We start from the raw sequence: 26,291 nt of genomic DNA, 5'->3' as shown, positions 1-26,291 counted from the left end.
GATTTACCTATGAGCGCAGCATCCCCAGTTCAGCGTCGCTGCCGCTGTGCTCACGATGCTCTGCATTTCTGCAGATCTGTGACAGGAGATCCCACCGCCCTGAACTGTGAACACAAGCAGCTGAAACGCCTCCCAGAAGGAGGATCAGATCGCAGTGTGTCACAGAGCCTTCGCCCGAGCCTCCTCCTCCTCCTCCAGTGCCTCAGGGATGCTCTGTGGGCATGGGCAAACTGCAGAGCATCTTTGGGCTGCACAGCCTTTGGGAGCCACTGAAGTTTCATAGAGAGATGCGTGAGACCCGGCTGTGTCTCCATGCTGTCCCAGCAGGACGTGTTGCTGGGCGGCTCGGGGGGATCAGATGGAGCAGGGATGGTTCCTGAGAAGTGCTTCGGTGGGCGCGAGGGAAGCGTGGGGCATTTACCTCCCTTTGCAGTCTAAAAAGCCCTAATAAAAGTACACAACAAGTGCATTAACAATGGAATTGTTTCGAGCACTATTAAGCTATTACGAAAGAATGGAGGAAAATCTGCCTGGCATTATGTTCTCTGCCACGAGATGTTTAAATTAATACCTTTCCCATAGCAGCTCCTTCAGAAATCTCTTAACCATTCCCAGTGGATCAGATGCTCCTGGCGTTGGTGGCCCCTGCCCTCCTTGCTGTCGCGTGGCACTGGGCAGGCCGGGCAGGGCGCTTTGCTGGTCCGACCCGTGGGCTGCCCCCAGCTTTGGTGCAGGGATTGATGTGAGCCATCGCAGCCCTGCAGCCTCTTGGGGGGCTGTGCTGCCCTCCCCCCCGTGCTGCTGCCCTGCAGTCCTTGATGTTCTGCCTGCGCCGAGCCGCTGCCGCTGCGCTGTTTACAGCTCTGCCCATACCCGTCTCAGGGAAGCCCATAAACCCCGGTATAATGTTATTTATTTGTAAAAGGCAATTTGTAAAGATCTGTCTGGGGGCTGCTGTCACCATTTCCACGGGATTTATTTCCCCTTTATTTACAGTTTATGTGCATGTATAAGCCGTTCTTCTTCCCCATCGTAATCTGAAACTTGGCTGTCCTTTGGGCACTGCAGGCACCATTGCCAGCAGTGGGGTGTGGGTCCCCAGCTGCCTCCCATGGAGCTTGGCTTTAGTTCTGAGCATGGAGAGGAAGATGTGTGTTACTGCACCGAGCTCGGGTCCCCCTCATGCAGGAGGGTGCCTCAGTGCTGCAGGGGTTGTATTCAATTCTTGGTTTGAGTTTTGGGTCGATAAATGAAGAACTTCCTAGCTTTGGTGATGCACGTTGCAAGGAGCAGTGCTGTGTCTGCAAGGGGTTTGGGGCTCTCGCTTCACCCACACGTAGCAGCACTGCGTGGAGCAGGTCAGTACCTGCAAATGTGGATTGAAGGACATAATGGCATCCAGCAAAGGGCTGCCAAAATTTGGCGTACGCTCGAGATTTTCTTTGTGCTTTATAGCAGCCTTCCAAAATGAAGGCTCAGCTCCTTTCTGTGCTGGGTTTCCTTGGTGGCAGACAACTTGTGCCTTAAGGGGAGCAGCCAGGAGCTGCTGTGGGTGTCGGCATCCTCATGCAGCCCACAGCCCCGTGTCCCTGCAGCCCCCTGGAACAAACCCGGCTCAGATCCCAGCCCTGCGCTGGCCCAGGGCTCTGCCTTACAGAGCTCAGGAGGGAGCTGAGCTGTCGGAGGCCCGTGGCACGTGGAGCAACATGCTGTAGATGTTCTGAAAAAAAACAGCAAAATCAAATAGGAGAAGTGGTAGTGGAGCTCTTTGAAAGCTGTTCAAAGGGACCTTGTCAATGTGAAACTCCTATTCATGTTTTTCATTCCTCCTCCCTCTTTGGTTTGTTGATACAATCTTGGAAGTGGGAGGATTTACAAAAACGCACGCGTTTTCAGGCTGCTTCTTCAGACACCTTTTTTCCTTCGTCGGTATTGTTGGAGGCCAGACTCAGAAATACAAACACGGAAATCAGAGCCCTCCTCGCTTCGGATTGCTGTGGATGAGCCCTGCTGTGTCCCCGCACTGGGCAGCCCTGTAGGGCCATCCATCACCAGACCTGCAATGAAGCCCCTGTGGTGACTCCTACACAGCTCTGTGCTGCTGAAATGAGGTGTGAGCCCTCGAGGGGACCCGTCCATCCTGACCAGGAGTGTCAAAGGCCATCTGAAGCAGTCCTGAAGCTGAATCATAGAATCATTTGAGTCGGAAGAGGAAGGAAGAGGAGCATCCTCCATCCTGCACTGGAGCTTCCCACCATCAGGGCATCTCTGCAGTGAGCATTGCTCCTGCACATCAGGCAGCAACAGGGAGCTTCCAGAAGCTTTTCAGCTGCTGGTTTCAGTAACAGCACTGGGGAGATGTGCAGAGCTGTCTCACCGAGCTGAGGGAGCGCCGTGTTTGGTGAAGTTGTTGCTGAAGGCTCTCTGGATGCTGTGGTTGATCTCCGTGTGGCTTCCTGGTTACGTGGGGACTGTGTTTGGGCTGAGTGATGATGAAGTCTTAGAATCATGGAATGGTTGGGTTGGAAGGGACCTTACAACCCCCCAGCCTCACCCCTGCTGTGGGCTGCATGTCCTACAGCTCAGGCTGCCGAGGATCCCTCCATGGGCACCTCCAGGGATGGGGCACCGCAGATCTGGGCAGTGCCGGGATCTCAGCACCCACTGAGTGAAGAATTTCCACCTCACATCTGGTCTGTCTCCCCTTTGAGTTTAAAGCCTAAATTCCCCATTCTCCTTTCACTACCTGGCTGTGTATAGTCAGGTACAGCCAGGGCACTCTGTATCCAAGCAGACAAATTTTCATACAGTTAGCAACTGAAGGCAAAACTTGTGGGGTCCGTTGGCTTCTTGTTCCCCCAGCAGCTCCTTGCAGTGCTGTGCAGGCTGTGGCTCCGGGCAGTGCTCTGACATGCTCACACTCGTGCTGGCACTGCTGCCCAGAGCTGCGGGTTCTCCATCCCTGGAGGTGCCCACAGAGGGGCCCCGGGCAGCCTGGGCTGTGGGGCACGCAGCCCCCGGCAGGGCTGGGGTTGGGGGGCTGTGGGATCCCTTCCCACTGAACCGTGCTGTGATTCTGTGAAATCCCACCCAGGGCCCTGCGCTGCGCTGTGCTGGAGCCCAGTGCCTGGCCGTGCTGCTGGGCTGTGGTTCGGGGCACAGTGCCAGCACCTTTACCTCTGTTTTTCGGGCTGTTGGGATGATTGTTCTGAATGTCTGTCCCTGGAAGCTATGGAAAGCAGTGCGTGCCGTCCTGTTTGAACTTGTTAGTTGATGAGTTAAAAGGCTGTTTTGAGCCTTCAGGATATTTTAAAAAAGAAATGTTTTTCACCTTCCTTCTGCCAGTTCTGGGAGAGGGCCGTGCCAGGAGCTTTGTACTGGGAGGTGGAACTGCAGCCAGTCGGGGCTGGTAGCGGCCCCTGCAGCTGCTCCTGAGCTGCTGCTCCATATCCTTTCTCCCCACGCTGCTCCCAGCACAGTGCCAGGGGGCAGCAGCTGTAGGCAGGACAGCACCCACATCTGGGCTCCCGCTGTGATGCTGCTCGCTTTCGTGGGCTGGAGAAGAAGCCTTTCCTTTGATGGACAGCAGGGATGTGGGCTGTCAGCAAAGCGTTTCCTTTTGCCCTGAGCGCTGAGCTTTGCACCCTGGCGCCCTTTTTTTTTTCTGTCTGGGGGAAAGGCAGCAGCTTGGGGCTGTGATGCTCCTCTGTGTGTCTTTACATCTCCTGGAAAGCTGGATTTACTCTGAAATAAGCTGGATCCTGCCTCACAACGGTTCTGCTGGAAGAGTGGTGATCATCAAAGTCCCTCTAATTCTCAGCCAGTCAGCTTGCCCAAAGCCTTAAAAATTGCTTAGATAAACTGCATTAAAAGTTAGATCTGAATGAACCTTTCCTTGCACCAGCAGCCCCAGCTGCACTGAGCAGGGTTGCCGACACCTTGGGGTGCGTTCCATCCCCACAGGGCCGGGCCTTGGCACAGGGCTGCTGCTCCCGGGTATTTTTAGAGAAGATAAGAGAGGTGGCAGGAGAGAGGGCCTCATTGCAGGCAGCTCTGTCTCTTTAATTATGTTTCTGGTCTGGAAAATTATATGGCTCCTAGAGCATAAGTAGAGGACAGGAGGGAAGGTAATTGCATCGCTGGGTTTCCTTGTGCACCCCTGGAGACCAAGCTGTGTGTGGCTCCATAGGGAAAAGCAAAACGTGGCGTTGTGGCCGTGCCCCTGCCCTGCTCAGGAGGGTACATGGGGCACGAGAGCCTCAGATTTCCTCTGCGTTGCCTCTCTCCAGAGCAGCCCCGATTTCAGGTGGGTAACCCAGCAGGTCGCAGCTGGGGCTTTGTGTGCTGCCGTCCATCACTGCACACTGCTGTAGGAGCTGCTCTGGTTCTACAGAAGAGAGGGCAGGAGCAGCAGCTTTCTCTTCTAAGTGCTTTTTATTTTAAATACGGACAAGTTCGATTTTGATGCATCCCAGAAAAGCACCCAAAGCTCCGCTTTAACAGCAGTGATTTTCTGCATTTTCTCTCTCTTTGCCTTTGGTGCAATCTAGCAGTGGGGCTGAGGGCTGCATGCTGGGATGCTCTGAGGGCCGTGTGCTGGGAGCCCTGCAGCAGCGCGGAACCAAAGCCTTCTCAGGGTGCTGTGGCTCTGGGCAGGATGACCTTCGTCCAGGTGGGACCTCGCTGTCTGCACCGCCAGCCCCGTCTCATTCCCAGTGCCCTTGGGATACAGAGCCTGCATGGTGGGGAGTCTGGCAGATTCTGAAAAATGGGAGGTCTGGATCAGGGGAAGAAGCCTGGTTAATTGTGCTGGGAGATGGGAAGGGACTCCTGGGAGCGCAGCTGCGGGCGTGGGAGGAAATTTGGGCTTCAGTCTCCAACCTGCATGCAGTCCTGGAGCCATCCCAGCCTGTGCCCTGGCTTTAACCCTCTCTGCCCAGCCGAGGGCTGGACGTGTGGGATTTCTTTCTCCCCTTCTGCCTCCCAGCTCCCAGTATAAATACATGGAGCAAAGCCGCTCTGTTTATTGAACACAAATAGAAGATAAAATAGTGGAAAACTAATTTTTTCATGCTCATTGGTGGGAAAGATTAAAATTATGCAAATCCTCGGCAGCGAGCTTGGTGCAGAGATAAGGGGATGTTCAAGTCGGCTGGCTGCCTGCTAATTCACTCATTGAAAAAGAAATGAGCAGGAAAGCTGCGATCGGCGTCAGCCGCCCTCCCAGTGCGCGTGGGCTGGGAGGGAGCGCACAGAGAGCCGCCTGGGGAGCGTGGGGCCAATGCAGCCTTGGGCTGGATGTAAGGAAAAAGGGGAGAAGTTCTTTACTTCAGAGGTGGTGAAGCAGTGGCACGGGTTGGTCGGGCTCTGAGCTCCTGATAGAGCTCCGCTTGTTGCAGGGGGGTTGCAGCACATGGCCTTTAGAGTCCCCTCCAACCCAATCCATTCCATGATTCCATGGCTGTTGGAGCTGCCCCAGCAATGCACAGGGACATCCGCAGCTCCGTCGGGGCGCACGAAGCCTCAGAGCTCCCGTGCTCATCTCTCTGTCCCCGATGTGCAGCAATTTGGAGGGGGTGGTTGGGGTGCAGCCCCCCCAGCCCCACGCAGTGCTGCTCAGACGGGAGGCTGCGGGCAAAAGGAGCCCAGTGCCAGCATGAGCTTTGGGAGCGATTGTCTGCCTTCCTGTCAAATCAATATTTATTCACAAAATCTATTTGTTTGCTTTTGTCACTGAAAGCTCTCGTGGTGGTAGTGGTATTTTTCTCTCTGTTTTGTTCTCTGTGTGTATTTTTGGCTGTGCAGAGTGTTGGCTCCGGCTGCTTCCTGCAGCCCCGAACCCCTTCTGCACGGGGGGCAGAGCTCCATGCTGGGTTCCCCGTGGTTCCTTCACCCATTTGCAGCACGGTGGGGCAGCGCTCAGCCCCGTGCTCAGCGGGCAGCATGCAGCCCATTGCCAGGCCCTTCTTTGTCTGCCCTCGGCCAAATCACGCACGGCTAAATTGAGCTGTGGCAGGCAAAAGTGTGAGGTGTATTATTAGGAACAGGGAGCTCTTGTTCCACAGCTGCTGCTGCTGCCGCTGCTGCCGTTGGTAATTAATGTTTGAGGAATTGCAGATCTTCATTAGGAGAACAATTAGATTAACGAGAGAGCCCGAGCTGAAGCTGCAGTGGGAAGGGGTGGGGGAGGCCGAGCAGCAGGCTGTGGCCGGGCCGAGTTGGCAGGCAGAGCGCAGGGAGAGGCACACAGGGCTTAACAGGGTCCGAGAGCTGCGTAATTAAAAGCTTTAATTGGTGCCCGCATCGCTGGGGACACCAAACCCTGCGGGCACCCCGGGGTCGCCTCACTTCAGCGCTCACAGCAGCAGGAGATGCTGCGGTGCTCCTTGCAGCCCCTCTGCCCTGCGTGTTCCTCCCTGTGCTCATAGCGCAGTGCTGCCCCACTGCCCAGTGAATGCGGAGATCTGCTGAGCATCAATGAGCTGTGCAGGGAGGATTGAGACCACAGAAAGTGGAGGTGGGGGGGTTTGGAGCCATGCGTTTGGAAGCTGTCAGGGGCAGAATGGTGCCCAGCCTGCTATAAAGCCTGCTCAGCCGGCCGGCCATCCGTCCGTGTGTAAATGGTATCGCATGTTTAATTCATGCCCACTTCTCCTGGGCTCGGCGTTACGAAGCTGTCCGTGTGGATGCGCAGCTCCCAGATCCCCTTTGTGCTATCTCTGGCAATGGACTGATAACAACGAGCCCGAGGAGTTCTCACAAAACCCTGCGGTGGCTGAGAGGGAAACGCGGGCTCTGTGCTGCCGGCTGGAGGCTCTGGGCTGTGGCAGTGGGATTCCCAGCATCCTCTCGCGAGCTCTGCTCCCACTGCTTGCTGCAGGAGGGATGCTACCAGGCTGCGAATGCTTATAAATGTTTTAAGCAGCCTCTGATGCGTCCCTGGTGCAGACGGGCTGCGGATGGGATGCTTTATCCTGGCCAATGACACGCAGCTGCCGCGGGTGGGATGTCTGCGGGCGGAAAGCACCGCGCTGCTCGGAGCGGAAAGGGAGGAAAATCCCTTTTAATAGAGGTAACCCAGCGGCGTGAGACCGGGCTGGTAGGTGGGAGTTGGAGAACGCCGAGGATGCTGCTGCTGCTGCTCCCAATTTCTGCTTGTTTAGCAGCCTCTTAATTTTGCATCTCGTGCGTGATGAGGATTGCGGCGGAGCTCTGCTTGCCTAGTGGTGCTCTGCGGAGCATTGAGGGGACTCCCGCAGGCACCTACTGGAGCCGGGCCCTCTGCAGGGATGTGACAAGAGGCAGAGGCTCCCCTCGATAGACAAATGGGCAGAATTACATCCGGGGGAAATCAGGCATGGGCGTGGAAGCTCCACTGCTGACCTTGAGGCTGTGGCCAAGCTGCGGGGCTCAGGTCCTAAATTCAGGTGAGATCACGGCAGCAAGCAATGGATGGCTTTTTTCTTTCTCTCCTTCCTTAATCTCCCTTGACTGGTGGATCTGAGATCCAGGTTTCCTATTCGAGCAGGGGATGGGATTTGCTCATCCTCTGTCTTGCAAGCTCAAAAGCAAATCCTCTTTATGGAGTTGAGCCCCTGAGTAGGCTGGTGCAGGGCTGGAGTGTGGAGGTGGTGCAGGAGCAATGCTGGAGAGGTGGGCTGGCAGCCCTGGGAGCAGCACCTGGGTCCTCACACTTTCCCTGAGCATCCCCAAGGCCGGGCGCCAGTGGCGGCGTCAGCGCAGGGAGCACAAAAGGAGGCGATGGATCGGCGCTGGCTCTGATGAGGAGATCGAGCTCTTGTGAATGCTGCCGACAGCCTGCTCCGCACCGGCGCCCTCAGCCGGTGCTGATAATGTACCCCGTGTCCCTAATTAATTTGCTTTTGTTTTTTCTTTCCTTCTGTGTTTTCACCTCTTTTCTATCTCTATCCCAGGGAGGTGGAGCCTCAACCCACCTGACCTGGGGTGGAAAAGTGCCTCTTGCCCACTTGGTCTCAGACATGAGAGCAGCTGTTGCAGTCCTGCTGTTACTGGCTGCTGTTGGACTCTTTGTTGAGTTCTTGTCTGTTTTCCTGTTCCTCCTGCAATGCCCACAGCTCCGCTCTCGCTGTGCCTGCAGGCAGGTAGCAGCAAATCTGTGGCACCCACACTGCTGACCCCCAGAACACCCTGTGCCCATTGCTTGGGATGGCACCGGGCATCTGCATGCACAGACAGAGCAGGAATGCTGCCAGGAGGAGGGAGGAGCGCGTGTGTGTGTCTGCACATGTGTGTGCGTGTGTCTGCACATGTGTGCGTGTGTGTGTGCGTGCACTGAGAGGCACCATGGCTTCACGCTCCCAGCGCTGTCTTTGTGTGCAGTTTCTTCTGGTTTCCCATATCGTAAAGAGGGATAATGCTGTCATATTAAAGCACTGGGAGATCTGTGGATGAAAAGCAGTGCAGAGGACTGAGACAGTCCTGATCAAAGCCCTTTTTTCTCCATCTGTGTTTGTTTCCCCATGGAAGATAATACTCTGCTTCTTTCTTGTAAATACTGTTTTTAAGATCTGAGCAGCTCCACGATGATAAACAGTCATGCTTAGCCATGAAGGCTCTGCTCTGGCTGCTCTAATTGCATGTGCCAAGGCTGTGGCCTTTGTTTTGAAGCAGGCTGGGGATTTGTTCTGAGCACACAGAGAGAGCCCTGGGAGCAGAGCCGGTTTGGGGCTGAGGAGCATGGTTCACAGGCTGCTGGGGCTGCAGAGCATTAGGATTTCCCTATTGAGATCTGCCCCCGGGTCAGCTTCCCTGATGGGGCTGAGCAAGGTGCAGAGCTGCACCTCCGTCCCACACGGCTGCTGGGGAGCGACGAGGGCCACAGTCTCTCTCTGTTTGATAGGATTGTGCCGGCCAGCGCTGCTGGCTGCAGGGGAGATGTGTGGCAGAAGCGCTGTGAGGGAGCCAAGCCCTCACGCTCTATTTCCCCAGGAGGCGAGGCTGGCACTGGCCAGAACTGTGGGGCCGTGGGGACGCGGTGCGCGGGGGCAGCTCCTTGCTGCCAGCACCCGGAGCACAGCGTGTCCCAGGCTGGTCCCAGCTGCTCCAGCCTCCACCATCCCTGTCCCTGCAGGGCTGGGCTCTCCTGGGGAGCAGCAGAGGAGTGGGGGTTTCTCTCCTCTCTTCGAGGGAGGTGACAGCCAGCGGCTGGGCTCAGTGTTCCTCTGTCTTTCTTATTTCTTTCAAGAGGTTGCTAGGAGGAAATGCAGTGACCCACTGACCTGTGTTAATGCTCAGCACAAATGAAGCGGTGCTGCTGGAAGGCAGAGACCTGAGCGCAGCCCTGTGCCTGCGAGGTGTTTGCTCGATTGATGTGGTTAATGGGAGTAATTCTCCCACAGCAGCCACTGAAATGGCTGATGAAGATGTTTCATCATCTGCTGGATCCGCGTGGAAGTTTTTGCAGAGAATGTATTTAAAATGGCCCTTCTCCTTTTTGCATGCAGGCGAAACAGAAGCAAAAGAATCCCAAATGCATTCTTGTGTTTTCAAGTCGCTTTATTCTATGAGCCTGCAATGAGGGCACAGCCCTCCCTCCCTGCTGGACTACCTTCAAATGCACAGCAAACGTTTCAGTCGCTGCTTCGATGTGGGCTGAGGAGAAGTAATGTGGGGAAGTGCTTCGTAATGGCAAGCCGTGCCCACAGCTGAAGCAGTGTTTCCCACAGGCTCTGTCCCAGGCAGCACTGCTCCAGAAGTAAAGCCTCTTCCATCCCCTTGGATCCCCCAGCTAGCTTAAGGACGCTCGTGTCCAGCACCCCTGAAATGGGAGTTGCTGGGAGGAAAATCTTCAAAAGCATCTTAGCAGCTTAGTTTAAGTCCCTTTGACTCTCAATGGAACTTAAGCTCTTAAGAGCCGTAGGTGCTTCTGAGCATTTTCCCCTTTGTGCCTCGCACCCTTGGGTCCTTGGATGCTTTGGACCGGCTGGAGGAGCCTGAAGGGAGGATGCTTCCTGCAAACACGTCTCCGTTTGGTTATTTTAGCAGTATTCTTCAAGGCCATGCACAGCACTCACAGTGTGCACACGTTAGCATGCTCAAAGCTGGAGCTCAGGCAGTGCGCGAGAATGGATGTCTTACAGGAGCTCGTTACAGAAGAATTAATCTTATCCCTGAAATGTGACCGTATCTAACACGAATCTGACCCCACTGGGGGCCATGGCTTCACTTAATTGCATTCTTTAGTGGGGATTGAGGTCTGTTAGGTGACTCGCTCCTGTTGTGGGAGATCCTGTACCAGAGAATTCTGTGCAAGTCTGCAATTCATGGGCAGGAATGGGCAGCAGAATGCTGCTGTGCTTCGTTGTGTGGAGCACTGAATGGCCGGGCAGCAGTCCAACCTTCAGACCTCAGGTGAGCTGAGCTGAGCACAGGCTGAGAAGGGGAGAGGATGGTTCATGAAACCGTGGTGATGTGAGCGTTCATCAAAGTAATTCCTGCTCAAACTCAGCCCCGCCTGGAGGGCAGCAGAGGCCTGTTGCATGGCGGCTGGCACCCAAACGTTGTGTGTTCTGCGTTGTAGGGGAATCGTGCAGTGAATGAGTCTGTTTTCATCCTCCCTATTGTCGGGGTGCTGCAAAGAAAGCAAGAGTGTTCCAGCCCCTCAATCCCTGCAGGGCAGCTGGGTGGACACTCATCCCGCTGTCCCGAAAATCCCGCGGCTGAGGGGACAGCCGGTGCTGTACCTGCTCTGAAGGATGAGTTGCTGGATTGAGGTTGACGTGTCCTAATATCTCTGCCAGCACTTTCTGTCTCCATCAAGGGCTCAGAAAGCACATTAGCACCAGAGCGGAAGTGTCACCCTCTGGCATCTCCTTCTCTAATCTTGGAGCTGTTACCATGTCCCTTTAACCAGACCTTTTCTATCGGAGCCCATTATGTGGCAGGAAAAGCCATGCAGAATGCAGGAAGGGGAGCTGCTGGGCTCAAGAAACGTCTGCATGATGTGCTGGCGTTCAGCTCCGTCGCTGGTGGTTTGGGGTACTCAGCTTGGGGCAGTGCAGCACTGCGTCTGCTCTGAGCTGTGAGCATCGCTGATGCCACATGCAGAGAGTGGATGGGGTCAGGGAGATGTTTGGTGGCATGTGTGGGATGCAGTGGGCAGGGAGGGATGCGCTGGGCTTTGCTTTGGTAAGGAACACAATTTCTGCAGTGCTGACTGGGCTGGCCTGGTATTTTTGAAATAGAGAGAACTCTGAGGGCTGGGAGGAGGCGTGCGCTCCCATTGCTGCCCTCTGCAGCCTCACTGATGGGAGCTGGGAGCTGTGTGACTGAGCAGGGAGCAGGGAGAGCCAACAGGCAGACAGCAGTTTGCTCTGGTTGTTGTGCTGGCATTGATACTGCATCCCCAATTTAATTAGCAGTGGCTGTCACACCTATTTGTAATGTCCCTGGTCTGTGCTTGCCTCTGACAGCCACAAAAGGAACCCCAGCACATCATTCTGCACTCTGGGACCCTGTGAGCCCCTCTTAATTCTGGCTGCAGCCTCTGCTTGTTTCTCAGATCACCTCTGAGACAAAAATGTGAAGAGGTTCCCAGTGGTCTAATCCAGATTTTTCTATTTTGTAGAGTATGAGTGTTTCTGCTGTTTTCACAAGGCAGCACTGAAGCACGATGGCTCAGACTAGCACAGAGTGCACAGCAGAGCTTTGTAATCCTCAAAGGGCAAACCCAAAGCTGCTCTCTGCAAAGTTGCTCTTTAGGGCTGGGTACATATGGGAACTTCTTGTTTATCCTCACTTCTCTTATAGTTCTTTACAGTTCAGCCTTGAAGAGTTAATGGGACCGAAAAAGATTAAAATGCCCCTTCATGCTGCCTGTCCTGATGGTTTCATGCCCTGATGTGCATCAGGAAGCTTCAGCAGCCTTGCTGTCCCCTTAGTCCTTTCAAGGCATTTCATCACTGTACAATCTCTCCTACCTGGCTTTGCTCCAAAAGGTGGACAAACCCTGGGTTTGACTTTTAATCGGGGTAATGGAGAGCCAGAAGGGTTTGGTGCAGATGTGGGAGCGCGGCCCTTCGCTGAGCTCTGTACTGACTGCAGAGTGGCTGCAGAGCACCGGGAGGCTGTGGCTGCAGCTTTCATTGGCTCCCACCTCGTATTTTCAGCCCTTCTGGGGCAAAGCACGAAGGGTTGGCAGACTGGACAGGGAGCATCACTAAGGGCCGCCTCCTTAATGCCATTCCAGCTTTGTGAAGGGATCAGGACAAGCTGGAGCTGTCTCCACGGCAGTGAGCCTTCTGTGTGAGCCACTGCCAGAGCTGCCGCAGCCAGGCTGCATCCCGTCCAGAGCAGAATTGGGCAGCACAGCATCTCCTGTGTGTCTTCAGAGGCCATTTGTTTCTGTGTCTTTTGCTCCATCAGCATCAGTGGGACACCCAGCTCCAGACTGTGTCACTGCTCTGCTGGAGGAGTAAGGCACGGAGCGGGGCAGTGGCTGAGCCGGGAGCCCCGCAGAGCCTCAGCACGCGTTCATCCTGCACAAAACCTTTTCGGGGGAGACCTCATCGCTCCCTAGGGAGGTTGTGCGGTCAGTTTGGGTGTTAGGAAGAATTTATTCTCCCAAAGAGTGTAATGCACTGCACAGCTGCCCATGGAGATGTGGCACTGAGGGACGGGGGGCACTGTGATCAGGGGACATGGGGGGGTGGGTTGGGGACCAGAAGTGTCTTTTCCAGCCTGAATGATTCTATGAAATTGGCTGTTGTCTCTGAGGCAGGAAGACCAGCACAGGCTGTGCCTGCACAGCGATGGCGATGGTGCCTCCTTGCAGGTCCCTCAGCCTCCCCCCCCTCCTCCCTGCTCCTCTCCCTGCTCCTCTTCCTCAACGCTCTCCTCTTCCTCCCCTGCAGGTGCTGACGCCGCTGGGCGGGCGCTGTGAGTGCTGTGAGCGGAGCCGTGGGGGGGGCTGAAGGCCGACACAGAGGATGAGGATCCTTCCCAGCCCTGGGATGCCTGCGCTGCTCTCCCTCGTGAGCCTCCTGTCCGTGCTGCTGATCGGTTGCGTAGCTGAAAGTAAGTGCTCTGCCATGACCTCACCCCTTTCCTTCACCAGTAGTTCACCTCCCATGGTGGATGGCAGCAGAGCTGGTTGTAGGGCTTGGAGCCAGCAAACATCGCCCCAACATTTCAGCATCGTGGAATTGCTTAGGACTTGACAATGCCTGCGAATTTTCCAGCATCTTTAGCTTTGCACTGTTGTTCCTGAGACCCCATAGGGCAGCCAGGCCCTGGCACCTGCTTTGAGTATGGGGCAGATGCTGGGACTGCCCAACAGCCAGGGAGGAAGGGAGGGAACGGCCTGCAGCTCTGTCTGGAGCCTTCCTCCAACCCCATCCCCACCCAGTGCACCCCATGGTCCTCCCTGACTCTTCCCTTCCAGGCATCCTTCAGACACCAGTGACCGTTGTCACATTACCAGCCAGGGCTGGATTCAAAATTGCATCTGCAGAAAGAGCATTATGTTTCTCCTCCCGAGTGAACCAGTTCCCTTCTAACACAGTTTTTAGCTTTGCTGCCTTTCAATTCTTGGTTGATAAAACGAAAAGGGGAAGAAAAAAAAAAGAAAATCTTCAGCAACTCGAATGTAATGTCGACATGAAGGCTGATCGCTCAGGATCAGTGGGGAATAGACTCTTCCAAGCTGATTGAATTATGACTTTTTTTTCTTCCCCAGCAAAGCTGCTTGAAGCTGGTGAGAGGGCTGCTCTGGTCAGCAGAGCCCTTGACAGCTTTTACCGTAATCACTTGGTTATCAGGGTTTATGAAGAGGGCACGGTCACTGGGGATTGAGTGGGATCCTCGACCTTTTGTCGCTGGAAAATTTTGGTGAGCAGTGCTTTCTCTCTCCTTGCAGTAGGCGAGCAGAGATGTGCTTGCCATTACTTTAGTCAGGAATTTCGTTTGCAGAGAAATGTACATGTGCAAAAAGATAATATTTCCTTTTGTGCTGATCGTTTTATATGCCTGGGAGGTGAGCCAGACTCAGGTAAGTTTGATATAGGGCCACTTTGCTGGTGTGTAGCTTTGCGTCATTCTGCACCTGAGACGGCGCTGCTGCCGTTCCTAATCTGTCCACAGGACTTTATCTGGAGCTGCCTGCCCTCAGCACTGGGAGCAGCGCGCTGTGGGGCTGTGGGGATCCTGCTGAGAGTGGCAGCATTTGTCCGGATCCCAGCTGGGTGTTGAGGCTCTTCGTGAACACTCCGTGTCAGGGCTGTGAGGTCCCAGTCCCGCTGCTGTTTGCTGTGACATTCCTGGGCACATGGCTTTGTCCTCTGTTTTCTAAGCAAGCAATGCAGCTATGTGGGCGCAGATGGAGAGTTCATGTGTGAGCAGGTGCCTCTTGATATGAGCACAGCCCTGATTCATCTGTTGTGCTGTCTAAACTCCTGTGAGAACTGGGCATTTCCTTCCTAAATGTGCTCCAATCCCTATGTTCCCAGTGCTGGAAGTGGGCACTCTGCAGAGTCAGGGCTTCTCCAAACCATTGCTGTGCGCCCTTGGTGTCTGGGTTTTCCCAGGAAGGAATGAACATCTTCTGCCCCAGTCCTCTGCAGGGTGAGGTTTGCTGTCTGGCTGCTGTGGGCATCTTTGGTGGAAATGCACCCTCAGGAGGGGCTGATGCTGGTCCAGCACCAGTTGTGTGGCCCTGCTGCTTTCTGACACCTTGCTGCTAGCAGCCAGGCTTCTCTCTGTAGTTCTGCAGTGTCGTTGGATTCTGAGCAATGATGTTTAGAGGGGCTGTTGAGTTCTGTGCCAGGCTGGGTGGCAGCATCCCAGTTCGTCTGCCCTGCTCCCTGCTGAGGGATATAAACAGCAAACAGCTTTGTGTGTCACAACTGCAGAGACTGCATGAGGAGCTGTCACTGTTCTGACAATGGCCTCTCCCATCAGATGGCCCTGGGCTCTGTCACGCTGCCTCTTGCTTAATCTCTTGGCCAGCATCCATTCGGTCGCGCTTGCCACGATGCTGACCCCATTTCCTGCTCCAGTTCATCCTGAGGGGCTGCTGGGGTCACACAGCCCCTGGGGCAGTGCTAGGAGATGCCAGCTGTGTTCCCACTGTGGTAGAAGTTCCTGTTGCAAATGGGAAGTCCCCAGTAGCTTGCAGCACCACACAGCACCCTATATCTCACTGTAGCATCTGTAGCACACCACAGCACTCTACTACAACACCCCATAGCTCCCTACGGTACCCTTCAGCACCCTGCTGCAAAGCTGGGGGCTTGAACTTGCCTGCTGTTCAGCACAGCATTGGAGAAGCTGTGGCCTCTGCAATCAAAGGGCCATTAAAATATTTCCCTTGCTTCCTGGGCTAATTGATCTCAGTCAGTGATTGAAACCTTTCTATGGCTGGAACGTTCTATTTAAAGGAAACTGCTATTTAAATTAAAAAACCAAACCACACTGCTTTTTGCATGCTGTTCTTACTTGAGAAGCTTCCATTGTTTCTCCCATACAGCCAAGGGCAGCTGTAGAGCTGGGAGTTGCTGTCTCTGGGGGCCCTGCCTGGATGGAGCAATGTCACCATTTTGTTACAGATTGATGTGGCTGTGCATTGGAGGGCTTAGAGAAAACCAAACAGCTGAGGTCAGGCTGTGGGTCCAGGCTGGAGAGCAGTTCCTGGCTCACAAGCAGAACCAGAGTCTCTGTGTCCTGGCCACACACCCTGCCTGATCCTCAGATCTGCGGTGAGCAGTGAGCACCGTGCAGCATCACGCGCTGTGGAGGCAGAGCCAGCCCAGCCTTGCTGGCTGCAGCAGGACAAGCTGCTCTCCTGCTTCGGCCAGGCGGCAGTCAGGTACCCCCGTGCCACCCGCAGGAATGAGCGCTCCCTGTAAGTGCTCCTCCATTGCAGATAAAAAGCCACTTACTGTATAGAAACGTGGTAATTTTTATAACTGAAATCAGCATGCTCGCTGTTTTCAAGTGGATTTTTCCCATTGATTAAAGCTTTGCGTTTTACAGTAGTGCTTTGCTAATTGGTACTTTGCATACACAGGGCTGGTGTGTGTGCTCTCCGCCCCAGCAAAGATTTAATAGCAGATGCAGCAGCAAATGTTACTTATTACTTAGGTTTCCTTCCTTTTATAAATCATGTTATAGAACACTTACTAGCAAGCTAGTATTACCATAAATAATTAAAGCTAAATTGCAATTGACAAAATAAAAGAATAAAGCCTCTTTTATGGTGCATTCCCCTGACTTTCTTCCCTTTTAATTGCCCTTGTTCCATCGTTAATTTGGAGAGCGCAGTAATTCACGCCGGGCGCGTGCGTGGGGGCTGCAGTGTGCAGCTGGCAACAGATGGCAGCAGGGGCTGCTCTGCACATGGGGCTGTAGTGGGGACAGAGAACACGAGGACAGAGAACACGTGCAGAGGGATGGAGAGGAGCCCACACGGCCCAGTTTGGGCTGTGCTGTGTGTTGGGAACAACAAGCAGAGGTGCAGAGCTGTGCTCAGTGTTCAGCTCCCCTTCCTCACAGGAGTGATTCCTTTCCTCTGTGTCGTATCTCCTGGGTTCTGGAAGTCATGGCTTTGTCTGCTGTTGTCCAGGACAGCAGCTGTCGATGTCAGATGGCTGTAAAAATTGAGGAGGTTCTGTCTTAGGGCTTGATGGACATGTTGAGATGACGACAGCAGGAAGGTAATGTTCCTCTGCTTTGTGTGAAAGCTGCTCCATCTCAGCCTAAGCCTGACTGATGGCGAAGCAGCAGTGCTGTCCATGGAGATGGAAGGTGGCACAGTGTGGTGAAGCTGAGCTGCCCCACAAGCACTTGTGGCAGTGTTTGCATTCGTGACGCTGTAGCCCCGCTGTGGAGCTGGGCAGTTGCTGCAGAATGGCCCTTTCACCTCAGGGGTGCAGGCAGGACTCTGAGCATTGCTCCTGCGAAAGAGGGCTCTGAGCTGTGCCCTCCTGGGATGCAGTGACCCCACTTCCCTCTCCTGCCCCACTTGCTGCTTGTGTTCCTTTGTAGCTGAGGGGACTCCTTGTGTCCTTTCCTTTGCTGCCTTCTCCGTCTGCCAGCTGCGATCCAGGCTGCGGTTGCTCAGGGTTCTGGACTAGTTGTCGTCCCACTCAAGGACACTGAATTGAGCTTCTGTGTCACCTTGTTTAAGTGCCTGATTAAATTAAACCTTGCCTGCCTGGATCGAGTGATGTCATTTTCATTCTTTTTTTTTTTTAGGTAACTTAAATTGGGAAGTTTTTGTTCCTACAGGACCAGGAGAGGAAGTAAATCATCTTTTGAAAGAGCTTCCTTGGGGGCAGGGGGATGTCACCTCCTGGGTCCCAGCTGTGCCCCATTCTGCAGACACTGATTACATTAATCTCAGCCGAGGTGCACCTGGGGACAGAGCAGCCAAGGCTGTTTGGATGCAGCCATGGGTTTCTCCTGGTGAAGGAGCTTTCCCTGCTAGAGGTTCTTGCTGCTCAGTTTCGTTGGATGGCTCAGGCAGGGGAAAAGAGCATCTGTTTGTTGTGTGAAAATCTCATCTGCGAGGTGTTTGTGATGGAGAAAATGTCTATCTTCGCCATACCAGTGTGCCAAAGCCAGGGCTTTTCATCTGCACCAGACCTCTCCAGGAAGGTAGTGCCTGTTTCTCTCTGACCTTGCCCTCTGGGTGTGCTTTTCACCCAGGTGCTTCTCACATGTGCTGCCGGGAAGGATGGCAGCTTTGCTGTCTCACTGGGTCACATCGGCTGTTTGGAGCGGTCTGTGTGCTCATGTCTGTTCAAGACCATCTAGATGCGAGTCTTCTGGGTCACTGAAGGGAATCTGTGAGGGTATTCCCAGCTTTCTGTGGCCTGGCAAGCTCAGCGTTATTCTTAGAAGGCAAAGCAGAGCGCTTTTCAAGGACACCCAATGAGAGGAATGTCGTTCTTTGGTGTGCGTGGGATGGAATCTGGGCTCAAATTGGCCTGCAAGACAGTCTCCAAAGAACAGTTTTATTTACTTCGTGCCACTCCCCTCCCCAGTCAAAGATGTTCTTCTGCAGCGCAGTTGGTCCCAGTGCCCACCTGAGGCAGTTACAGTGCTCCTGCAGTGCAGCTGCCTTGAATTCTGGAGGATGTTGAGGTTCATGAAAGCAGTCAGATTTTATGCCATCTGCTGCACATGGAGGAGCTGAAGCAGTCAGGAGCATCCTGTCGGTGGCTGCACCTCCTCAACCCTCCGTCCCTCTTTTTGCACGTCTGGGTATTCTTGAGCTGGAACTTCCATTGCCGTGGTTTTGTCTGGTGTCCTCAGTTTCGGCGTTGGTTTGTGGTTCAGCAGTGCTGAATGGTTGCAGAACCACCGCCTGCCCCATCCGAGGGCACAGCGAAGTGGAGCAGCTGGGAGGAGATCTCTGCTAACCCAGACGTGCTGGGAAAGGGCATTATAAAAACATGCTGGAACATCCCCTGCTAAGACTCTGAAAGGTGACATCTCAGTGATTCAAGCAGTTGACATGAAGGAATATGGACTGACCTCCTTGTTTTCATAGTGCCATTGTGCAGAGGATTTTCAGCATGTCCCTTCACACTTACTGCAGGCACAAAGCATTGCACTTTCTTATAAGCTGGGTTTAAACCAACGCCACGCTTGTTTCATCTGGAACGCATAAAATAATGCCTGTTTCCTTTTGAGGCCGAGAGGAAAAGTAAAGCTTTAAAAAAGAAAGAAAGAAATAGGAGCTGCAACGGGTTCAGCATTCCACAAAGTTTCTCCGAAGTCCTCCAAACCTTAATTGAGTCAGGAGCATAAAATTGAGAAGGGGAGAGAGAGAGAGAGCGCGTGGAGTGGCGCGAGCAATTTGAATAATTTATTGGCCTTTGAAGTTGCAAGAGAAATTTCAGCTGCCTTGGGGAGTAATTTCTCCCCATCCTGAAAGGGTTTCTCCTTATTTTAAACTCATTCAGAGGATGATAGTTTTGCATTTTCTGCATAATTAATGAGCATAACTCCCCTCCACGCTCACACGACCTCTGAAGAGTGTCGGGGTGATGAAACTTGGTGTTTTTTTTAATTAATAAAGTCAAATTAGTTTGACTGCATCCTCTTCCTCCCTCACCTCCGACAGAATTTGTGGATTTATTCATAAATTAGGTGGGGTATCCTTTGCAATCCTTACCCTGCTTTGGATTTGTGCAGTGAGTTTCTAAAAGGCCCGGTGTGGGATTTTCCCATCCTGCTGTTGGAGATCCCTCTCACATCGCCACCCTTCCGGCTGCTTTTCCTGTCTGCAGGATGCAGCCTGCTTGGTTTGAGAGCTGTCTGTGTCCTTCCTTCGTTGTGAAGGCTGTGATGCTCCTCTTTCTGTGGGTGAGCTGCTAACGGTGGGTAATTCCAATCACGGCCTTCCCCTGAGCGTTTTCTGCCTGGTGCCGTTCCTTGCATCTCCTGGCAGGAATCAGATGTGGACAGAGAGGTGTCCTGCTGGAAACAAGCTCCCCTTCTTCAGCCACTGTCATTGACTGAGGTCTTTAAGGGTTCCTTGCTGCAGCTTTTCCATGTTTCCACCTCCCTCTTTCACGTTGTTCTGGCTGACCTGTCCCGGAATCCATCAGCTCCGTGCTGTTGTTGGTTCTCAGCGCTGTTGTTGGAGTCTCCCTTTTTTCTTCCTGTGTGTTGATGTGTACAAATCTGAAGGGTTACTTTGTGGTTGAAACAGAAATTGTAATAACTCATGGTAGGAGCCAAAGTTTGTGATTCTTACATGTTTCAGCCATTAGTCGTGGCTTTATTGGGTTTTGTTTTCAGAATCTCCCATTCTTGAGCTCCCTTCACATCCCAGGCTCAATACTGATGAGCGATTCAAGCTCACAGTGTGCTGTTAAGATGTGGAATAAGGTGTTTCAAGCTTGTGTGTCCATAATTTCCTTATGTTTCTTAGAAAATATGGGCTGAAGTCTGTTACCAGAGGCTGGGTGGGAATGAGATAACAAGCTTTTGAAAACATCCCAAATCCTGTGCTCCAGGAATTGTGTTTTGTCCTTTTCCTGCAGGTGAGGAGACTTCCTCTCTTGCTTGAAAGAAAGAAACACTGCTTAAATTTCTGGGGAATACATGCTTCAAAATATTACCAAAACAACAGCTAATATGTTGGAACTATAAACTGCTTATGGACAGGAAGTGGAAGCGAGATAGCTTTTATTTACACGAGGAAAAGAGTTTTATCAGACAATGTTGTATTTATCTGGTGTGCCTTCATCCCCCAGTGCTTGTATTAGCCAGCAGATCATGATGGGCACCATTATTCAGCCCTCCTGGGCAAGCTGTGCAAGGCCAGGGGCCTCTCCTTGTGTTTATGTTTTGCAGAAGTCTTTGTCATATCACTAAATCAGGGATCAGAATTGACCTCTCTGCTCATATCCTTGGGGCTTCTGGCACTGCACTTCCCCTGAAAGGCCGTGAGATGCAGCAGCTTGCAGCAGTGTGTTTTCCCCATTGCTGCTGATTTTGCTGTCACTTTTCAGCAGATCAGGACCTCTGCTGGGCTAAATTAAGCTGGCACGATCCCCAAGGACTTGGGATCCTTGTGTATTTAGCTTTCTCTTCTTTCAGGCATGTGCCATGGGAGGTGGTTTGTCATATTCTGGTATCCCCCATAGTCTCCAGCTCTTCTGGTAATTCAAGCGGAGCAGCAGAAGCTGTGTGACAGCCAAGGCCTTCCTGGCTGCCTCCTGGAGGTGAGGGTGAGTCGAGCTTTCCGAGATGCTGATGCCGGTGACACAGCTGGAGAAGCTGTCCTAGCAGCATTGCAGGGCAAGGGAGAGCTCTCCACCTTAAGCTTCTGATTGCAAACAGTCTGGGATTGCTGTCGTGATGGTGATGGACAAGGGGCCCTCATTAAGTTGCCAGGATAGCTTCTTGGGTTTCTTGTTCTGCTCTGGGTTATTATGCCTTGTTATAGGACCTGTGGACAAATATGGGATGTGATGTTGTTACAGTTGATTGAAAGCACTTGCATACCTCCAGGGCCCAAGCCTGCCACGTTGCTGAGGCTGCGTGTGCCCCTGTGCTTGCTGGTCCCTCAGCAGTGATCCCAGGGCTGCCATCCCCTATGACAGCACTGCTCTTGCTGATTGAGAGAAGCTTCCTTCTTCTTGGCATTGCGTTGTAGTGCCAGTGGGTGAGTAAGAGCCTTGGATAGAGATGCTACAAAGATCCATCTGCGCTGCCACCCACTTGCTTCTTTGGCCCTCCCAGGGAGGGAGAGTGAAGCAGCTCTGTGCTGAGTGCAGGCAGGAAGCAGGTAGAGAATCCTTTCCATGCACGTGGATGCGGTGTGAAGAAGTCCTGCTGAAATGGGGTGACTTGGTACTAGCTGCTGTTCCTAGGCGATAAGGCACAGTCCCATTCTTGAAAACTAGCATTTTAAATAGACCAGAAGGAAGGATTCTGCCTTCCTCTAGCCAGCAGGATGATGTGTTTTTTCTCACCTTGGGTGTCAGAACTAGGAATAGATTTTGGTAGCCTCCGACTCATCCTGCCTCCTCTGCTGCAAGCTTGTACCTCCTTTTCTGAAAGGTCTGTATCTGAATGCATTGCAAATAGGAGCCGTATGGATGTACCAATCCCCCAAAATGGTAAGGCTTCTGGCAAGAGCAGCGTGGCATGGTCTGAGCTGTGAGGGGTCTGCAGCCTCATCCTGGATGCAGGGAGAGGAGGGAGCTGGCAGCATGGGCAGGAGTGGAGAGGAGGGCACTGGGTGTTGGCCAGCCCATGTAGTTGTGCATGAAATGAGTTCTTGCTCTTTTTCACCTATTTTCTGCTTCTCTTAAATCCCATCCAGGGTTCTGTCTTTCTCTGCTGTCCTCCTTGCTCTGTGGGCATTCAGGGTAGGGAAAGGGGAAGCTTTTCGAGTGACATTCCCACTTTTCTGGCAGTGGGAAAGCCTTGTGTGCAGCCCAGATTTTCTGAGTCAGGGAAGGACTCTGATGGATCAGCACCAGGGGAGTAGCAAGGTGGAACTATTTCACTTCCAAAAAAACATCCTCTATCTTTTTTTACCCTCCATTCCCCAACCTTGCCAGTCCCATCTCCCTGAAGGGAGCCAGGAGCTGCTGACAGTAAGAGGAAGTCTCTGTCTGAAGCCTATAATTATCCTGTCTGCCTTCCCAGAAAAGGCCAGTTGGGGAGCGAGCATGCTTCTGTGTCATGGACCAGCCCCGCATTCTACTGCCTTCCCAATTACTGCTTAATGGACTTTTTATGATGATAAGGCGACTGGGTTGGGGAGAAGTTATTGACGGGGAAATGGAGTATAATTCACTCCCTGTTTGTTTGTTCTGTCAGAAAACCTTAATTTTAATTTTATTTGTGAGGCACTGAGAAATGGCCCTGAGGGAAGAAAGGAAAAAGCAGCAGAACCTGTCAGTAAAAACCTCAGGTTTCAAGGGGACCAGAGTCTCTGCAGGACCTCCCCAGGATCTGCTTTCAGTCTCCCTCAGTCTCCCCATAGAGACCCTCGCCACGGCCTGCTCCTGTCCTGCTCCCATTTGCAGCTCTCTTCTCGTGATGACAGATGCAAATCCTGGAGCCATCTTTCTCTTCCCTGCCCCTCTCGCAAGCTCCCCCGCGCTCTGATGCTGTTGCTGTGAAATGTGTACCCTTTCCAAACATCGCATTCTTGCTCCCCACTCTCCATCTGTCTGAAATTTGGCTGCTCTCTCCTGTTTTCATCTGCTCCGTGGTTTGTCTCCTCTGTCTAATCCTCACTTCCTTGCTTTGAGCACCTCCCTTCTCTCCATATTGTGCCATTCCTCTTGCATTCTCCCCGTTGATCTCTTCTCTCCTTTCCCCCACAAACCTGTCTGTGGCTTTGCTTCTCCCTCCTGCTCCCCTTGTTTGCTCCATTGTGACAAACCGTTCCTCTGCTCCTCAGTCCCCCTGGCTGTCCGCAGCTGCTCGGCACTCCCATGCTGATCCCTGGGCGCAGGGCATGCATCTGCCGCATGCAGGCAGACCGCAGCAGCACACGTGTGTCAACATTTCCTGAAGCAGCGAGCAGCCGCTCAGTGCAGAGCTGTGCCCACCTCACGTGTGGCCCGAGAAGTTGTTCGAGGGGGAGATGAAAGTGGGCCGTCGGCGCTGCAGGTGGGGCAGCTCCTCGTCCTCCTGCTCGGATTGTGAGCCTGTCAGCAGTTCTGTGGAGTGGAGATGGAGTTTCACTAGATCAGCAGAAAGTTTCAGCCCCAAAACCAGAGGAGAGGTGGGGGGAGAAGAGAGCTTAACTCTCTGCGTGCCAGAGAAAGCCCCATGGAGTTCCTTCTGAGAACCAGAGGCTGGTTTGGCTACTCTGAAGTCAGAAAGGTGAGATGTCCTCCTGTCGGCTGATGTCACCTGGTTGTTCAGAGATTGCAAAGCTTTTGTCTGGTTTTTGCTTTTTATTTATCCCGCCAAGAAATGCACGTGGGAGAAGGTCTCCAGGTTCTGCTGCAAGTGAATTTTCCTGGCTATTTTGTTTGTGTTATGGTATATAGAGGCTATAGCTGTGTGCAAGCCCATCTGTGGTGCTGAGTGCTGAGCAGATCTGTGCTGAGACCCTCCTTCACTCCACATTGCTCACCGTGTCTGGACGCAGGCAGGCAGGTGTGAGGAATGAGGGCTGTCACTGCACGGCGGGTGGCAGATGGAGGTGCCAGAGGGGTGGGAGCCCAAGGTCAGCAAATGTGCGTCAGAGCAGGAGATCTGGATCCTGATTGTGGGAATCATCTGGAGCCTGGGAGAGCAGGTCGGGGTGTGCTGACGCTAACGGCTAAATGACACTGACTGTAAGGGGCCTAACGGCCTCATCTTTTACCCTTGTAAAAGGCAGAAGTACAGATGTTTGTGTGTGTGTATAATGTTGTATACGTACGTGCACAAAGAAATGATGTTTTCTGATCTGTTGAGTATTATTGAGCTGGGGTAAAGGATGACACTGCCTAATGTACCCCAGATCTTTGGTGGTGCAGGCATGCTCTCACAGCGAGCAGCTCAGCACCACGTTGCTGCAGATTGACTGGGAATGGCGGGCAGAATGGCACGGCCTTGTGTATTGGGGAGGGCTGTGGTAAGCCAGCTAGCGAAAAGAAAATGGTTTACTGGCTTTGCTTTTGCTTTTGCCTTCTTTCCTTGGCAGTCTCGGGTACAGCCTTGGGTCATTGGGACTGGTATGTGGGCGTCCACCAGTGCTGCACCAGGGGCACTGAAATTGGAAGCAAAACCATCTAAAATATGTGTTTTGTATCTGGCTTTCTTTTTTCTCCATGGATTGCTGCTGCTGCGCGCGAGGGACCCTTTCATCCAGGCTCCTGCTGTTCTGTGTGTTGGGGCCAGACAAAAGAATGAGTGGTTTGTCTTTATTTGCCATCCGATGTCGAGGTGCTTTCCCAGAAGCAGTGTGGGGGGCTGTGGCAGTGGGGTGATGAGCACTGAGGTGAGTTTTGCTGTCTCACATCAGCCCAGATTCCCTGAGCCAGCGCCAGAGGCATTTGAGCTCAGGATGGTTGGGAGGATGTTTGAGTATTGATCTGGAAAGCTGACGTGAAGTGCTTTGAGAATCAATTTTGTCACAGAAAAACCCAGGGAAGTCAATATTTCCCCACTGTGCCCTGTCTCCTGCTGTCCTGCTTTTGGGGTGGCTGAGGGCTGGCCTTCCTGCAGGGCTGGTGGTGGCCGTGTTGGTTTTACACAGCCCTCTCTGCTGCCGGCGCTTTGTTCCATCAGCCACACTGCTGTGAGTTCTCCCTTCAGCCCTCCAGGCAGTGACTCCTAATTGGAGTGTACTGGAGGACCATGGAGAAAGCTGCTCTCACCCCATGGCGTAGTCCCTGGGGCTAAAGGCATCCCCAGCCTCCTTGTCCCTCCATAGCCCAGCAACAGGAGGAGCAGCCAGGCCTGCCTGGAGGCCAGCAGGGAGAAGGGTCAGCAGGTTCAAACTGCACCATTTTTTCTCCCCCGCGGTAGTTGGCTCAGTTATGTTCAACCTCTTTGTATTTCTGCCTCTTTCCCAGTGCTCAGAGCACCTCCAGGTTCCCCTTCCCTTCCTCTGCCTTGGCCGTCTTGGTGTTTCAGGTGGGTGTATGTTGGCTGGACTGTGCCCCTGCTCATCCACCACCTGACATTCACCATGGCAGCAGTTCCCAAGGGACATTTAGGTTTAAAGGGTGAGATGTCCCCTCCTTGCTGTACAGTTCCTCAGACTGTTTTGGCATCTGTGTATCATTAGCAGGAGATGTTTTCCTTTTACATGACTGCATTTGAAGAACATGTTCTGCGGTGGTGGAACGAAGGCATGAAGGAAGGAGAGGTGAGGCAGCAGATTCCTCTCCCCTGTGAGGGGAGCTGCCCTGGTGTGCGAGGCACGCGGCCTGATGCCGTGCCACATTGCACTGTGTGGGCTCCTCAGGGATGACAAGAGACCCCACCTTTAGCATCTCATAGCTTCTCCTCAAACTCTGCGTGAGAATTCACGAAATTCCGTCCCCAGATGTGTGTCGTGTCCCTTCTGAGACCCACTGTGTCTGCAGGACTGCGCTTTGGAAAGCAAAGCCAACCGGAGGTCATCTGCCATGAGGGTGAGCTGGTGGTCTCATCAGCTGTCTGCGTGGCGGTGCCTTGGGCAGTGCTCAGGGATGCAGGGACACCCTGTTCCTGCTTTGGGAGGCTGTCAGAGCTGCTTGCAGAGCAGAAGCAGGAATTCTAACTACATGTTTCACTGCAGGCCGGACCTGGAATGGCAGAGCTGTAGCAGTCCTACGCAGCACATAGGAATCTGTTTCAGCTTTATATCATCACCACCTTGCCTGTGGTAGCCTGGCTTTCTCTTTTCCAGAGAGGAGAGGGCTGTTCTGCGGTTGGCGTGGGCTGCAGTGACAAGTGGTGCAGTGATGAGATGCATAGGTGGAGAGCACTGCAGTTGATCTGTCAGGGGGAGAGGCGAGAATCAAAGTCTGGAGCTCAGAGATACGGGCAGTTTTAAAAACAATAACTTAGCTTTGATTTTCACTGATTTTCCAAGTGAGTAGCAAAATCGAATGGATGCTTTGGTAGGGATTTGTGTTTGGTTTCTTTTCCTTTGTTTCTCACTCTCTCTGAGCGAGCTTATCATAGGCAGTGCAGCATCGCAGCGGTCTCAGAAGAGCAGGTCAGCTTACCTTTAGCACCCCAGGAGTCAACAGAGCTCCTAACAAGGAATGCTGAGCTATGGCTCCACTTCATTCTCCATTTGGAGCACTTCCACCTTCTTCAGGACGAAAATAGGACTTTATTTGTCC

At 53.1% G+C, this 26,291-nt stretch overlaps 1 protein-coding gene across 13 annotated transcripts in view; it reads left to right on the top strand.

The window, feature by feature from the left end:
- Positions 1-12,893: 12,893 nt before the first annotated feature.
- Positions 12,894-26,291, top strand: part of PTPRS (protein tyrosine phosphatase receptor type S) — an 88,371-nt gene continuing 74,973 nt past the window's right edge. For all 13 annotated transcript variants that reach the window (XM_042887299.1, XM_042887300.1, XM_042887298.1 and 10 more), the window contains exon 1: positions 12,894-13,056. In XM_042887299.1, coding sequence (XP_042743233.1) covers positions 12,969-13,056 — 88 coding nt within the window. In that variant the 5' untranslated portion in view covers positions 12,894-12,968. The remainder of the gene's footprint in view (positions 13,057-26,291) is intronic.

Source organism: Lagopus leucura, unplaced genomic scaffold (genome assembly GCF_019238085.1).
Source record: "Lagopus leucura isolate 7727_CA_CO unplaced genomic scaffold, USGS_WTPT01 Super-Scaffold_100076, whole genome shotgun sequence".
Taxonomy (NCBI): domain Eukaryota; kingdom Metazoa; phylum Chordata; class Aves; order Galliformes; family Phasianidae; genus Lagopus; species Lagopus leucura.
Note: the sequence above shows the minus strand (reverse complement) of the source record. Positions and strands in the feature narration are given on the sequence as shown.